Here is a 12973-nt window from a genome sequence, read left to right as displayed (position 1 = left end):
GGTGTGTTTTTAGCACAGTTTTGGCAAAAGAGGGCAAAAGCTATTTTTCTTGCTTTCTAGTTAGATTTGATTCCCATGCTTTGAGAAAGGTGGTTACAAGCACCTGCAGAGGCTCTGGGACCTTGGAGTGTGCATGACCCTCGTTGTCAGAGAGATGAACAATGCTCAAGGAACACACATGCCCTCTGCACCAACACTTTGAGAGTAATAGACTTAGAAAACCCTCAGTGGTCCTATTAAGACTGCACTTTAACCGAAATGGATCCAGTCTGCTGGCACTGAAAATTAAAAAGGTTGTATAGGAGTATTTATGCTAGGAGCTGGGTGAAAGCCAACAGGCGCATACAACTGCCTGGTTCAAACTGATGTGACCCCTGAGAGGATGTGGTTAATGTTCACTGTGTCCCTGAAAGGCCAGGAGGGAATAAACATCACAGCCACAGTAAACAGAGTAGACAAATCAGACTGCCAACAAGGCCAGCTGACTGGCATGTGCAATATCCACCAGTGCAGCAAGGGTGAAAAAGATCCTTACTGCTGATGGTACTGGGGAGATCCCCACACCCAGTCCATTCTCTGTAGCAGGCAGGTCAGAGGGTTTAGATCACTGGGAAGTAAATGTACAATAAGTATTAGACCAAATAAAGAAGATGTTAGTAAGTGATCAGGACCGGATGGGATTTATCTGAGAGTTCCGGAGCATATTATGAAGAAAATAAGGACAAAATTGGAACTCCTCAGTTTGAAGACCCTTTGGAGAAGGCTGAAGGGCATACGTTTAACCTTTACAGAACCATGATGGTGGTGGATAAGACACCACCTATTGGTGGTTGCAGACCTTTTCACCTATTATTCATCCCTAAGGGCACTCAATGAAATTATCTGAAGATCAGTTTAAAACAGATGAAAGAAAGTCCTTCTCTAAGCAGCAGGTGATGAACCTGTGGAACTTGCTGCCACAAAAGGCAGCTGTATCAGCAGCTTCAAAAAGAGAAATTTATGGACAACAGAAACAGACAACAGAAACAACATAAAAAACAGACAACATAAACAGATACTAAAAGGTGGGGAATACAAGAATTGTGGATGCTGGGAGAACATGTGGGGAAGGGGCTGCATAATTTGGCCAGGCTCACATGCTGTTCCTAAATACCATCACCTGTTGCCACTGTCAGAAACCGATCTGACATAGTAGGGTATTAGCTGACCTAGGTGCACTGATTGTGTGTTTTCTCCAGGGTTCACAGTTTAGTGGGAATGTTAGAAAAAACCCTAGTCAAAGCTATATCTAAGGTGATGATGTATTTGATTTAGAGGGTGATTGGATAATTTCATTTGGAACTGTGACAAGATCTTTAGACTTGGCTTATAAAATGAAGCATTACTTCCATTTGCTATTTCTGCTAAACTTGAGAAGGTAATGTCATTAACCCAGAGAACTTCTACAATATTAGTGTTTACTACAGACTCTTACAGAAAGAGTCCTAAGTAGTCGTAAGACTAAAGGGTAGAAAAAGAGAAGGTATGAGCAGACTAATTACCATGATTGGAAACACACAAACAAAATATTTTCAGAAAGTTATTGTCCCTAGAGTACAGCTGACAGAGTAGCTGGTTCTTGCAGAGCTGATAGCCAGATCTTTGTCTTGATACAAAATCTTATATTACACAGCTGACATTTTCATGAAGACAAGACTTTGAAACCTGGTATTTACTTCCTCTTTTCCCTTCCACCATACCATGAAAACTTATTATTGCAGATGTGAAGAAAGTTCCATTCTCCATTTGTTTGAGCTCTTCTGTGTCCCATGACAATAAATAGGGCAATGATGAAGCTCAATTCTTGTTAAAATTTACCAACCAATTCCTTGTTTGTTTTTTAAATCCCTCTCCAAGATGCCAGTGTTATGGAACAGCTGGCAATATGCAGTGGCCATCTGCACTACCTTCATCTTTTGAGAATTGAAATTGATTTTCTTCAACCTATCATGTGGAGTGAAGGGGTGCTCACTGCCTGGTGATGTGCATTCACACCATCCCATGCAGCTGGGAGGACAGGCTTAGTACAAGACCACGAGGATGAGCAAACTGCAGTGTAGCAGGTAAACTATGCAATCAAGCTGCTGTTGCCTTCTACGTGCTGATAAGAGGTTATATCCTTGTCTCAAGTATATAGATCATTTCAAGATCTGTATATGTGAAGCACTTAAACATAGCCAAATGCCACAGATTCACCTTGCCAACCGATGACACTACAGAGTATGCTCATATACAGTCAGCAGGGTTTTTTTTAGGGCTTGCACAAAACACTTTGAACATAATAGATGCTGACATAATTCAAATCAAAAATAAAAATGAGTATGATGCAGACAGACAGTGGTGCACAGAAATCACACAGATCTACAAAGGGAAATATTGATTAACATATCTTCTCCAGAATGGCTTTACTCAGGTAAACTAAGAAAAAGTGAAGCACTGTGGAATATTCAGAAGTCTTTCATCTTCATTGTTTTATGGTATATTTTACCCCTGCAGGAAATTGCATTACTTTTCTTAATTTATGAAGACTGATCCAGCAAAATATTTTATCATTATCCTAACTTCAAACCTCAGAAGTCCCATTAAGTTTACTGGAATGGCTCACATGCTTATAGTTAAATACATGTCTAGAGCTCTGAAGGAACATAACCTAAATGTTAAGTGTAGTGACAAAATAGCATTCCGGATAAATATATCCAAAGGATAAGCAGATACTGCATTAAACAATAGAGCAAAAATATATGAACTCTGCACACAAAAAAACCCCAAACATCAAAAAAGCATATCCCACTCATACAAACCTTCTCAAGGATATACAAGACAACGCAAACAACGTAAAATATGAAAAGCATGTACATAGATTTATATGTACCTTAACTTAACTTCTAGACAAATGATGTTATTAGTTAAATAAATTGAAGGTGCACATTTCACAGAATTTTATACTAAAGATTTTTATTTACATTTATTTAAAAATTGATATAACTTAATTTGTCATACTTCACAACATGATAATACATTTATATACTTCTAAAAGGGAATAATACACCATTTAGAAATTTTGATTTGGAATGTAAATTCTTTGTCATCACAATAATCTAACTGAAGTGATATTTGTTAGGAAAACTGAACAGTGTCAAATTTGATTAAATGTTTGCTTGTTAGGTTTCCTACAAACAGATAGGAAAGATTGCCTAAAGCAACTGCAATGATACTGTTCTGTAAAATGTGAGACGATATGATTTAAATGTATTTTTCCCTTTCAGTTCTCAGAAACATATGGCCATTAATAAAGTTTTGTGGTTTAGATATATAATTTAAATCTCCTAAAAAGTACATAATGTACTATAGTTAAACAAAACTAAAAAAACCCCAACATTATACTAAAGCCATGCAAGATTTTGGAAACTGGAGGTAAATAACCAAATCATTTTAGGAAGCAGCTCCAGTAATCTGGTTAATCATGAGGTGACTTGCTCGCAGATATATGCTAACATGCATGAGAAGAGATGTTTACTATCACAGCACTGTGGAGAGGACTGGTACAGTGTCCTAGACTTTCCCAAAGAAAACTAGATGTCCCAACAGTTTATATATCAGAATTTTAGTAGGTCTACTGTAATCTAGCAGTTTATGCTGGGAAACATGAAGAGGAGGTGGCAATAGTCATCATAGAGAATAAATGCCCTTATGTAAAATTTGCACTGTAAATGATTAATTCATAACTAGAGATATTAACTATTTCCTTACAACATGATATAAAAAGAGGACTCATCTGGGCTTTAAAACTGTGAAATGTGGGTAGACATAAATGTATTCTGTGTTTAAAAAGAAGAAGCAAACACAACTTTTCACCAGTCCAGTTCTTAAGCTGGCGGATCTACCAGAAGAAAGTTGCCATTCTTTCTGAAATGCAATGTCCTATGCACTGTCCTTTGCTATTTCTAAATAGGCTTACTTTATATACACTTACACACACATATGTATATGTGTGTATTTATACACATATGCATATACATTCCTTGTGCTGTGAAATGAATCACAGAAGAAGTCAATGCTTGCTCCCAGATGCTGTTAAAATAGTCTAATTGAGAGAAATTAAGACAATATATTACAGTCCAGAACCTTATCTCAAAAAATGTTAATTTTTAATCTATGGAGGTATACTTAACTATTCTCCATTTCCTAACTGTTGCTCCAGCTAGCTTCCATTTACATTGCTGTAGACTACTGTATGCCTCAGTAGCTCCTGTCTCTGTCTGAAGTATATTATAAATAATGGCCAGGTTATGCCTTTGCTCGTGCAGCCGTCTGTCCTCTGTGTTTCCATAGCCGGGCCTCTCACCACGGCCAGGGCAGCAACACTGCCGGGCTTCGTGGTGTTGCCTGTACCATCTCATCTTGTGAACAGCACATTTCTGGTCTTGGAAGAGATTTCTGAATCACTGGTTTCCTGACGCTTTGTCTCTACTTTCCGTGCTTTGGGCATGATATATTTGACTAAGCTAGAGAGGTAAAGAGAAATTTAAAAAGTGAATTATTATCTTCCCCTTTAAACTGTAAACCTTTTCTAATATCACTCTCTGTCTCTTTTTCACAGGCCTTTATTTTCTTTCCATGCTTTTCTCTGTTCGATGTTTTGGCTGTACGTGCCCTTTCTCTCTCTGCAGTTCAGTTCACATTAACAGTTATCTCTAGCAATAATCTACTCCTTTCAACAATGAATAGATGTCAGGTTTAGTAGTTGCTATCAGATTTTTCTCTCCCCTTTATACATAAAAAAGGGATTTTGGAAAGTCTAAAGATAGACCATGCAAAGGAAATCAAGCCCAAACCGCAATTATAAAGAATCATTTGCCTAACTTAATTAATGTGCAGGAGGGAAGGGAATGAATGCAGTCTGCTGGATCTCTTTAGACCTGGCTAGGGACATCAGGAAGATCAAATATATTGCTTCCAGAAACATTGCAACTCTTCTGCCGTGAGGAGGATGCAATCTTCAACACAAATGCGTAGTTTTAATCCACAATCCTCCAAAAGCCTGAGGCTGGAGAACTGGGCCAAAGTTTGCAAAGGCAGTGGAAGTAGATTTTTTACTATTTCCTTTTATGTCTCATCTTGCAACAACCACCTTGTTGATTCTGTTTTGACAAACCAGCGAAGCCAGCACAAGCAGTTTAGAGCTGTGTGAAACAGCATGTGTGAAAGTCAAAGTGCTACCTGGAGCTAGAAGCAAGGACAATTTTCAGAGGAAAAATTATACTGATGTTAATGATGCATTTTATAAATATGATGTAAAATATCAAGTAATATGAAATATTGTTTTTTACACAAACTTTTAATAAAGATTGAGAGCCTAACCCAAAGACATGGAATTTGAGTTTCCTGTTGCCTTTAATAATGTCTGAATCCGCCCTAGTGTACTGGACTGTTCTCAACTCTTTCTGTCATAAACACAGATACACATATGCACAGAGAGCTCACTGTGACCTTCTATTTGACAAGTACAAAATTTATACCTAGGTTACTGCTTTTTTCCTTTCCAGGGTGTGTTTTTAAGAAGAGTCAGAAAAATAAAGTTCTGTGGGTAGAAAGGTATAAAAGTGATGCCCTCCCCAAGTTTCTGCCCATTTCTCTGAGTCACTATTCGGCCTAGGGGGAAATAGGGTGACTATTCTTTCTTTTCAAAAAATCCAGCTTTCAGTTGCATTTCTACTGTGTACTGTTGAAACGTGGCTGATTCAGGTTTACTGCCTACATGTCACTGTCCTACCCATCCCTATGCAGGTTAAATAAAACACTGCCTTCTTGTCTGTCCAAGGTGCTCCTAATCCCATGTCTTATTCACAGGCCGCGCTGCCTCGTACCGCCATGCTGCCTGCGGAGGCCCTCCCTGCTGGCCGCCCACAGTTCAAAACCTTTCACTGTTCGTTCTAGTAAGTCAGACTAAATTTGGTAGTTCCCTGCATTTTTTTTTCCTTCTTACATAACATTTGTTTTCACTAAGCAAATAATCTTCCTCTTTGATAGAAAGTTCCCCTCTGGTACAGTTTCCAGTAAGTCACACCAGAGCCTGATACAGAGACTTAGCAAAATCCCTTCTGTGTCTGTTCTTTGGTTATTTGGGAAGAAAGCAGGGGACAACGGCAGCTCAGCTGAATAGGTAAGACTGGGTGGAGGTCAAAGGGTAGGATATTTACTTTCATTGACTGCTGTAGTATTTGGGATAAGTAAACTGAATAATCAACATCTAGACAGAAAAAAAAAAAGTAGTTTTCAGAATAGCTGTGAAACAGAATACTTAGAAATAGGTTGTGGTGAAGGATGACTATATGCAAGCTCCCAAAATACCACACAGCATAGGAAAAATACTGTCTTGGCTTCAGGAATGATATTCTAATGTGTAAGTCATATTCTTTAATACACTCTAGGTTATCCTGGAGACTGAACTTCTCCCTCACAGGTCTCGCAAACAAGGAGGTATACATGTGACGAAAAGGCACCTTTCTTTCTCAGATCAAGTTGTGCATTAAATGAACTTGGCTAAGCTAAAGGCCAAGCTTTTTAATATAATGGATCTCAGTGCTTAAACACTCTATAGTTTGAGAGGAGCTGGACACTCCTTAAAAAGATCCACAGTCCTTAATGAGTTAAGTTTTCCCAAAACAAAGGGAAACTTTCCTATTCCTGAAATAAGTAGGTTAGGCTTATTTGTGGTATGTGTAATATTGACTCTAATCAGACCAGACTTAGAATATATGCTTTCTCCTTGACTATTGCAACACACATCCTGGTCATGGCCTCTATAAGAAAGGTATTGTATACTGGTCAAATAATACTTTTGAATTCAAAAAACATAATTTGAAGGTGAGCTCAAATTTTCAGAGGAAACCTTATTTTAGACACACTGCAGGTATTGGTATATTCTAGTCTCAGTACAGAGGCCATGTTGAATTAACACAATGTCTGTGTTTTTTTCACTAAACCTTCCATTTATCTTGTAGTGTCATGTATGCTTAATGGGACTCGACTAGTCCAAACATGAATAAAATGGCTAAGAGTAATTTTTCTTGCTGTATCAGCTGTTGTGTATTAGACACTTGGGACTTTGGAGGACCTACACTACCGACAGATCTATACAGCTGTTGCTGTTGTACAGAAATTACAATTTTTGTAGGCTTTATACAAGTAGCTACTGTCTGGCTAGTGTGGATATTGCTAGAAATGTAGCAGGGCATCAAGGAGGTCAGCGCAAGCAAAACCCCTAAACGCTCGCCCTGCTGGCTGGCAGGTCTTGCAGCCTGCACAGGGCTCTGGGCAAGGCTGTGTTGTTAGCAGAATCGAGGCTACCCAATTTAAACGTAGTCTGGGTTTGTTCACAGTGATGACACCACCAGAAGACCTTTGACATGACTGTGTAATTATCAAGTGGCTTGGTAAACCGGTGCAGTTGAAACATAAGCATACAGTTTATGCTTATTCTGGCAAAGTAAAAGGGACTTGAGTAGTATAATGGACTTTTAAAGCAGATGAGATGGAGGGCCCTAATTTTGACTTTGCTAAGGCTGAAATAAGCCTATAATGTTTTACAATTGGATTTTCTTTGCATATATACTACATCTAAATGTAGCATGTGTTGTTTTCCAAAAAAAAAAAGAAAGAAATCCCTAGTATATTCTATGTGAGGATAAAAAATTCAAAAACAAGTAACAGTTATTACCATATGGCTAATTTAGACAAAGTAAGGAAATGCATACTAACAAAAAAACCTCTCAAAAAATATGCAGAAAAACTAAATATTCCTCATCAGTTGTCCTATATCGTCTACTCACCCTTAGAAAGTTTCCCATTTGATTATTCTTGAAATGAGTTCTGATATGTTTCTTATTTTATCTGTCACACTTATTTATGGTTATACAGTAGCACCAGATAAAATACTAAGACCAAATGAAAGAAGTAAAGGAGAGATTTCAAACTGACTGTGTTAATTACATGCTGTAAAAGTTCTATCTGTCCAAGAAGAAACAATTTCCAACTTCCAAAACCTTGCTATTATTTTCATAACATTAGAAGTCCAAGGAAAATAAAATAAAAAATCTTAAAGTTACAGTGTACTGCTTTTGAATAATATGCTATCTACAATTATAAGACAGACAATCCGTTAAATAGAAAAAAGATTTGTTTTACATAAAGCAAGAGAGTACAAAAGCACAGCTTTTGTAATTTTGGTAATATTGCAGTTTTACAAAGATATTGCATAGTATGTGTAAGAAAATAGTTTCCATCCTTTTATATATTTATATACACAAGAAAAGCATTAACACAAAAGTTACAAAATAAAACAAAAATGGTTAGCAAATGGTTACTTTACTGAGTACTGATTTAAACCAGATGACACTCCAACTCTGATCGAATCTACATATGCATACAGTGAATCAGCTGATAACAATTCAATAGTCTAAGTTTGGCTTTTTTATTTAGAAAATGATTTAGAAACCCCCCTCCCCCCCCAAAAAAAAATCACATGGTGTTAGCAACTGAATATCTTAAACATTCTTCATCAAACTCTTTCAGTCAGTTATGGCTGTATTTTCAACCCAAACTTAGTAGCCCTCTATCTGAAATGGTTTCAAGTGAATTGTGTTATACAGTCAAGCCACTATGACAGCAAAACAAGATAACTTCAGCTGAGGCAAGCAGCGTCTTGGCACATTTTGGATACACATTCTTCCGCCTTTTTATGAACACCAGAAGATCCTGTTATGTGTCAACAGTAATGTAACTGCACTATACTGACAAACAGTTTAAATCCTGGAAAAAAGTGAACAATCTACAGCTGAAAATGTTGTGCAAATCTAAACTATGTTACAATTTCATGTTGTAATTACAACTTCTCGTCTCTTCATTCCCACAGAATTAGTAGAAGCAGCAGTGTCATAGTGTTAGATATAGTAGAAGTGTCAGTCTTTGGTCTTATCACTTAACCAATGAATGAACTGCAATACAAAACCATACAGGTAACTGCTCAGAGGGGTTGATTAATGATTTATTTTTATTTTTTAAACAAGAAAGAGGCAGTATCCTCTTATATTGTGACACAGATTTTTACAGAAGGTAAGTCTATCGTATATATTAAATACATGTAGCTAATAAGGTCTTTTCATATATTTCACTGTTGTCATAGGGATAGATCTGAAAAGGTTGAACAGCTGTAATACTATCTTAGTGGCTCCCAAATGGATATTCTAGTACAAAAAGAAGCTTTATTTGATACATGTATTCATATATTATAAAGAACCTCAAAGAAATATTTTTAGCCACTGATCTTTTTTTAAATGGACAAATATTAATGCTTAAAAATATCTTAAGATCTTCAGTCTTTCCCTACAATTGTCACAACAGAGTGATTTGTTAACTGGGAAACTCTTGCCTTAGCCAGAATAAGAAGTGACATCTCTTTTCTAAAATAAGTGATCAAAATATTCAGCCAGATAAGCACTCTAATTAGAGATACATTAGCTGGGGTTAATCATAAGCTGAATGTTAGATATTATAAATGGCCAACAAAGACTGAAATAACCTGGAGACAGGGCAAGGAATCTATGAGGAAGGTGACAAAAAATATTGGAAAATTTCCTATGGCTCTGCACAGAAGTGACCTTTATTTTATGCCTCAGCATCATAAAACCAGCACTGAAAAATTAAAGCTATGGCTCCATGTTTTTACATGGTCTTTGTGCTGAGATCTTTTACTTTCCTTCCACCAGAAACATCATGTGTGGGACTATGCCACTTGTCTGATACTTTGGGGAGGCACTAATGAGCAGATGAGCTCAGAATCAGTTTGCAAGAACCATGTGAACAGATGAGAAGCTTCTAAATACAGTTTTGTTTTGTCATCTTCTTCCTATCTACTTCTACAGAGATGTGTACTATTGAGGTTTTCACTATTGCTAGCTCCAAACATTCACAAATGTCAGGTCAGTTTCTCCTTCCTCTCAAAAATGATGACACTGCTTAGAAATAGCTTATTGTTGGCTTTCTGACTTTTTTAGTTCCCTCGATGCACTGAAATCACTTTTCCAATACTCTCTGAAATCATGTGGGCTAGAAATATTCTTTAAAATGAAAACTGAGATTTTCCCATTCTTATGGGTTTCAAGGGACTTAAGGTAAATATCAATAAGAACTCATTAGAATATTGAGATATTACGAGAAATTCTTACACTGAGGTTGTGTCTATCACATAAGCTGCTGAAGCTCCCACATACCCTCTACTTCTTCTTGTGCCAATATTGGTATCACAACTACTGGGAAGCAGACTGCAGTGATTCCAGGCAAGAAACTCCTGACAGTGCAGAGCTATGCAGACTAATTGCCTTAGCTTTGTTGAGTCCAATGTTCCACTCACACAGGCCCTGAGTTTTCTTCATACAAACCTTAGCTGTAAATTAATTCAGTTATGCTGTTAAAATGAACCTAGTAACAAAAGATTTTTTTTTCTACCCGCCCATTCTCACTCCAGTTTGCGTAGAATTTGTAAAGTTTGGGTCATAATCATCTAAGGTGAACAGGAAGCAAATGAGAAATGCTCAATGGAAAATTCATGACAAAGTGTCTGCAATCCATTCCTGTGGGTTTAAATTTGGGGAGAAAAAAATTCTTAGTCTGCTTGTGCACAATTTGTAAGAAGGCAAAATATAATTCACTGAAAAGATAGTTCACTATAAGCTGTCCATCTTTAAGTAACCAGTGTATGCATGTGTGCACAGATAAATACATATGAATGTGCCCTTACACATATCCATATACTCCTCCTCCTGAAATACTATTTATCTTCATGACTTTCAAACCTACATTCTATTACTTGTGTGCATAAGAAAAAGGCATCTATCTCCCTGTAGATTTTTAGGGTATATTGTATAGCTATACTTTCTAATGTTTTGTTATTCTATCTGTCACTTCTATCTCTGTTTCTGTCCCTCTCACTAAAACAGAAAAAAAACAGGCTTCCAATATATCTTCTTCTAATATTTTCTTATATATTTCTTTCCAAGTGACAGAATAATATTCTCAAAGAAATAACAAATCAATTGATAATAGCCTTCTTTTGAACAGATGAAATAATCAGTGTAGAATCTCTGCTTAACTGGCAGAAACAGCAAGCACACAATTCTTGCTAGGGGGTGAAATTCACACCTCTGAAGAGGGCCAACGGAAAGGCAAGCACCAGTCAAGCCGTGGCTACGTCTTGTGCTCGTCTTCTGCATAGGAGTGAATTTCACCTGAAGTGAAAACAAAATGAACCTTGTTAGCTGGTAATAAAATAGAAAGATTATCATCATATTAGTTTGCTCATTTTCCCTTTTTTTTTTTTCCTCTAAAGAAAAACATATTGTGTAGAAATACCCACCTTGCACTGGTCACCCTAACTTAAGAGTTATCTTACAAAAGTGATCATTGCATTGGTAATCCTATGTTCAGAAGCCTCTAAAGCTACAGGCTAGGTGATGTGATTTAAAGGATAATATTAAAAAGCTCACTTACCTTAGGTAATCAAGCCATCTTCCACAATAGGAAACATTTTTATACTGTTTTACATTCCTGGGTTCTGCAAGTTTCAAGATATTCTTGTTAATCAATGTTGTAATAAACTGAGCAGCAGCATACCAAAGCATCTCTTACAGGAGTTCAGTTACCAACAAAGCCAAACAAGTAATAAAAATTGATACGAGAAAGAAATCCCACATCAAACTTGTCAAAAAAGAAAGTAAGCAGTGAGATCTGAGTGCAAACGGGGCTGCATAATTTAAACACAGACCTGATAAAGTCAACATAATGTAAATGTACTTTTCAATATTGAATTTCATTTAATATAGGTTTATATTATATATTTATTACTATTACTTTGAAAACCTTAGCAGCAGATGGTAAGGAAAAAAGAATAATAAATGTGTCATTCCAGTTATTAGTGCATTGCTTTGCAGCATCACACATGACATTAGTGCTGATGTTTGTACTGTGTTCAAATGGCAGCAGGTAGACATAGCTAGAAAATGGAAAAGATGTACCGTTGAAGATTTTTTCTTGTTTTTGCTTTTGCCAATTATAAATAACTTGTGAAGAACGACAAACTGATTAACAAACATACCATCAGTATTTCCCTCTTTACCCTGTTCTTCTTTTCCAGAAACTGTATGTTCTATTTAAAGCAATCACTTCACATGCAGTAGCCACGAAATTGCTATATAAGGCCATTCAGATCTGACAGACGAGCAGATGTCTTTTTAGCTCTGAAAGTTAATATTGCTGAGCGCTTCCAAAATTTACCTACTGTACAAAACCCTAGACCTAGTAGACAAAGAGTAACAACACACTTCTTTTAAAGAAACCAAACTGAGTGAGGGATTCTGTCTCTTTTTGTGTTAAAAACCATTTACTGAATTTGTTTAGTAAAGCAAGCATCACACAATGCTTCAAAATTTTAAAATTCAGGGGTAAAAGTTTACATCCAAAAAGATGAATGGAAAATTGTGCTTTCAGACAGTAAAGTTATTTAACATACAGGGGTTACCAATTCATCTCACCATTGGAATCTTGGCAAATTTGTATATGTACTGTATATATATGTGCAGTTCATATCCAGGTCCTGCAAAAATCTAAAACTATGTGCTTCACTTCATGTAGCAAAGGCACCTGTGTTATTCTCCCTTTCCAAAAGGTGATATTATGATCCAGGTTTCCTGATGAAGAATACATGCTGAATATCTCACTCCCATCTCTATGCTGAGTGGTACCATAAACCACGAGAGAAGGCAGCGCTGTATTCCTGCTTACACTGGAAGAAGTTGCTCTGCAGGCCGTTTGAAGCGTCGAACTTGTCACAAGGGAAACCGAGCAGAACTGTGAAGCAGAGGGATAGTAACAAAAGGCT

General features: G+C 36.8%; 1 protein-coding gene across 1 annotated transcript in view; it reads right to left on the bottom strand.

Annotated features, from left to right (window-relative positions):
• Nucleotides 1–12820: 12820 nt before the first annotated feature.
• Nucleotides 12821–12973, bottom strand: part of SGCZ (sarcoglycan zeta) — a 237860-nt gene continuing 237707 nt past the window's right edge. Inside the window, exon 8 of the mRNA XM_067297146.1 lies at nucleotides 12821–12942. Coding sequence (XP_067153247.1) covers nucleotides 12821–12942 — 122 coding nt within the window. The remainder of the gene's footprint in view (nucleotides 12943–12973) is intronic.

Source organism: Apteryx mantelli, chromosome 5, assembly GCF_036417845.1.
Source record: "Apteryx mantelli isolate bAptMan1 chromosome 5, bAptMan1.hap1, whole genome shotgun sequence".
Classification (NCBI taxonomy): Eukaryota; Metazoa; Chordata; class Aves; order Apterygiformes; family Apterygidae; genus Apteryx; species Apteryx mantelli.
Note: the sequence above shows the minus strand (reverse complement) of the source record. Positions and strands in the feature narration are given on the sequence as shown.